The following is a 3,412-nucleotide window of genomic DNA, read 5'->3' on the forward strand; positions in this document are numbered from 1 at the left end:
GTGGTGTCTGTCAGGGGGGTGATGTCTGTCAGGGGTGGTGGTGCCTGTCAGGGGGTGATGTCTGTCAGAGGGCGGTGTCTGTCAGGGGGCAGTGCCTGACAGGGTGGTGATGTCTGTCAGGGGGAGGTGTCTGATGGGGCGGTGTCTGTCGGGGGTGCTGTCTGTCAGGGGGAGGTATCTGACAGGGGGGCGGTGTCTGTTGGGGGGTGGTCTCGTCAGGTCTCCGTCAGGGGTGGTGTCTGTCAGGGGGCAGTTTCGCTCAGGGGGTGGTCTCGGTGTGGGGCCCTCCCTCAGGGGTACTGGTCTTACTCCCAGAAAAGAGGGCCTAGCTGTCTGCCAGAGGTTGTCCGAGCTGCCATGATAGTGGGAGCTCTGCCGCAGGCAGGCATTTCAAATATTAGCAGGGGCTAGGGCCCTGCCAGGTGAACACTGGCGGATAAGATATGCCTGGCAATCTGCGTCTGAGAAATTGCCAGTGAATTTTACCAATTGTGTGAGGCCGGAAAACAAATTCAGTGGCATGCGTAAGAAAGAGCTGTCCATCAAGACTTGCGATGCTTCAGTAAAACATCCCAGCCCGGTCCACCTCACGTCCATCAGGCCTCTTCAGACTCCTGCAGCCGCGTGCAGTGACGCGAAGTGCAGGAAGATCACAGGTGGGGGCAAAGTCTATGGACCCAATGGCTCTGGAAGGTCTCCGGGGGGCTCACAGCAGGAAGGTGAAGGCAGAGAGAGGTTCCTAGGGCCCTCAAGGAGTCACCATCAGGCCGTGACCAGAGTGACGGGCTAGACTCCACCTCTACACTTTAATATGTCAGGTTGACCTGAAGTTATGTAAGGACCACACCAGGCACAGCAGAGCATCGTCCTGCGTGGTGCTGGCTGCGCCCTCAGGTTGGGAGGCTCTCCAAAGATGAAGGGGGAGCTCAGAGGAGAGTCGACCTGGATGACGTGACTGGAGTCAAGCTTTCAGAACCTGCGTTTCTGGTGTTGCAAGACCAAAACGAGAAGAAACAGCCCCGGACAGCCATTAGGACCTGGAGCGTGGCATATATAGAGTATGAATCAGGAAAAACAGGAGCTGTCCAAATGAAAAGGAATGCATAGCCTCGAGCCAGTGAGCGGAAGGGGTCTGGTATGGGCCATTTTTACAGCAGTTTCATTGGCATTGTCACCTATCATACAATTCAATCGTGGAGACTGAGTGGTGGTTCCCGGCCCTCAGGCAGGCCATCAGTGCCACCCCCACCCCCTTAAAACCAGCCTGCCTTCTGCCAGTGTCGTGTGCCTGTGGATCGGGAGCTCCGCTGGCTTGTTCTGCTTCAACTTGGCCAGTTTTGAACTGGAAGCTGCTTTACTGTACGAAGGTAAGCCCCCAACCTCACACCACCCTTGTTCTACGTCTTGTGGGGTGCGCAGATACATGGAGAAAGACGAGGCTTTCTACTTCCATAACAAGTGACAGTCTCAGAAACCCACTGGGGCCATTCTGTGAGTTTGGCCTTTTTGCCCCTACCCCTCCTAGAGGCCTGGTTACTGCTGCCTCTCCCCTCCCCTCTGCCCATGCCCACCTGTCCCCTTTGTCTCAGCCCTGCCCCCAAGTACTGCTCCATTCCTGTCTCTCTATTTGACCCTGAGGCCCACGCTCGGTCCACTGTGTGAGCCCTCCCCAAGCTCCCAGTGTCCACAGCACACAGCACTGACCAGCCAGCCACCACTCCAGCCGGACTGGGCACAGGTTCCTGGTCTCTTCTAGCTTTTTGGGTCCTTGGTCCTTCTCACCTGGCTGACCACATCCTGGACTCCTGGTCTCCCTGCAAAGCCGCCTTTCTCCTTCTGTCAGGGCCTTCTGGGACACACTCGTGTGTCTGCGCGTCTGCCTCCTGCTGACCGTCCCAAGTGGGGCTGCAGCCGGCCTGCCCGGCCCCTCTCACAGGCTGGCTGGAGCCTGGCCCACTCAGGCTCTCGTCCTGATGTGCGCATGGACGGTGCCCTTTGCTTGCTTCTGAAATGTAGCTTCTCTCTCTTCTCTGCACGCCAAGACTTTGCGGACCTCAGCATCACGGTGGCGGGATCATGTGCCATCATGACGGAGGCTGTGAATGGGAAGGTTAGTGTGGACACCTTTACGGACTTCGTTTACGCAGCTGGCCTTTGTCGGTGTTGAGTACCTATGGTCTAGGGGTGTCTGTCAGTGACATATCCCTGTACTGTAGGGGTGTCTGTCTGTGACACCACCCTGCTCTGTAGGGGTGTCTGTCTGTGACACCACCCTGCTATGTAGGGGTGTCTGTCTGTGATATGTCCCTGTGCTGGAGGGGATCTGTCTGTGACACCTCTTCTGAAGGGGTGCCTGTCTATGATATGTCCCTCTTCTGTAGAGGTGTCTGTCTCTGAGGTGTCCCTCTTCTGTAGAGGTGTCTGTCTGTGAGGTACCCTGTTCTGTAGGTGTGTCTGTCTGTGAGGTGTCCTGTTCTATAGGGGTGTCTGTCTGTGATATGCCCCTGTTCTGGTGGAGTGTCTGTCTGTGAGGTGCCCCTGGTCTGTATTGATGTCTGACTGTGAGGTGCCCTGTTCTGTAGGGGTGTCTGTCTCTGAGGTGTCCCTCTTCTGTAGGGGTATCTGTCTGTGAGGGGTCCCTATTCTGTAGAGGTGTCTGTCTATGACATGTCCCTGTTCTGTAGAGGTGTCTGTCTGTTAGGTGTCCCTGTTTTGTAGGGGTGTCTGTCTATGACATGTCCCTGTTCTGTAGGGGTGTCTGTCTGTGAAGTGTCCCTCTTCTATAGGGGCATCTGTCTGTGAGGTGTCCCTGTTCTGTAGGGGTGTCTGTTGGTGAGGGGTCCCTGTTCTCTAGTGGTATCTGTCTGTGAGGCATTCCTATTATATAGGGGTGTCTGTCTGTGAAGTGTCCATGTCTGTTAGGGTGTCTGTCTGTGAGGTGTGCCTCTTCTGTAGGGGTATCCGTCTGTGAGATGTCTCTGTTCGGTGGGTGTATCCGTCTGTCTTGTCTCCCTGTTCTGTAGCCTGTCTCTTAGGTGCCCTTTTTCTGTAGGGGTCTCTGAATGTGAGGTGCCCTGTTATGTTGGGATATCTGTTGGCATTTATCTCTCTGCCCTGTTCTGTAGGGGAGCCTGTCTGTCAGGTGTCCTGGTTCTCTAGGGCTATCAGTCTGTGAGGTACCCCTGTTCTGTAGGCATTTTTGTCTGTCTGGTGTCCCTGTTCTGTAGGGGTGTCTGTCATTGTGGTGTCCCCGTTCTGTAGGGGTATCTGTCTGTACGGTGTCTCTGTTCTGCAGGGTGTGGGTTAGGGTTCTCTAGAGAGATAAAACAAAATTGCTGATAATTTAATATATTTATTTATAAAGATAATTAGATATATAACAAGAAATGAACTGTTAAATCATATACAGATA

The 3,412-nt window shown here is 54.5% G+C and overlaps 1 protein-coding gene across 1 annotated transcript in view; it reads left to right on the forward strand.

Moving 5' to 3' along the window:
- The window catches only part of WDR27 (WD repeat domain 27), a 132,355-nt gene that overhangs the window by 20,856 nt on the left and 108,087 nt on the right, over positions 1 to 3,412 (forward strand). Inside the window, exons 10-11 of the mRNA XM_045294510.1 lie at positions 1,279 to 1,367; positions 2,043 to 2,110. Of these exons, the coding sequence (XP_045150445.1) occupies positions 1,279 to 1,367; positions 2,043 to 2,110 (157 nt within the window). The remainder of the gene's footprint in view (positions 1 to 1,278; positions 1,368 to 2,042; positions 2,111 to 3,412) is intronic.

The sequence above is a fragment of the Echinops telfairi genome, unplaced genomic scaffold (genome assembly GCF_000313985.2).
Source record: "Echinops telfairi isolate 266 unplaced genomic scaffold, ASM31398v2 ScPeMD7_3533;HRSCAF=4204_0, whole genome shotgun sequence".
Lineage (NCBI taxonomy): Eukaryota > Metazoa > Chordata > Mammalia > Afrosoricida > Tenrecidae > Echinops > Echinops telfairi.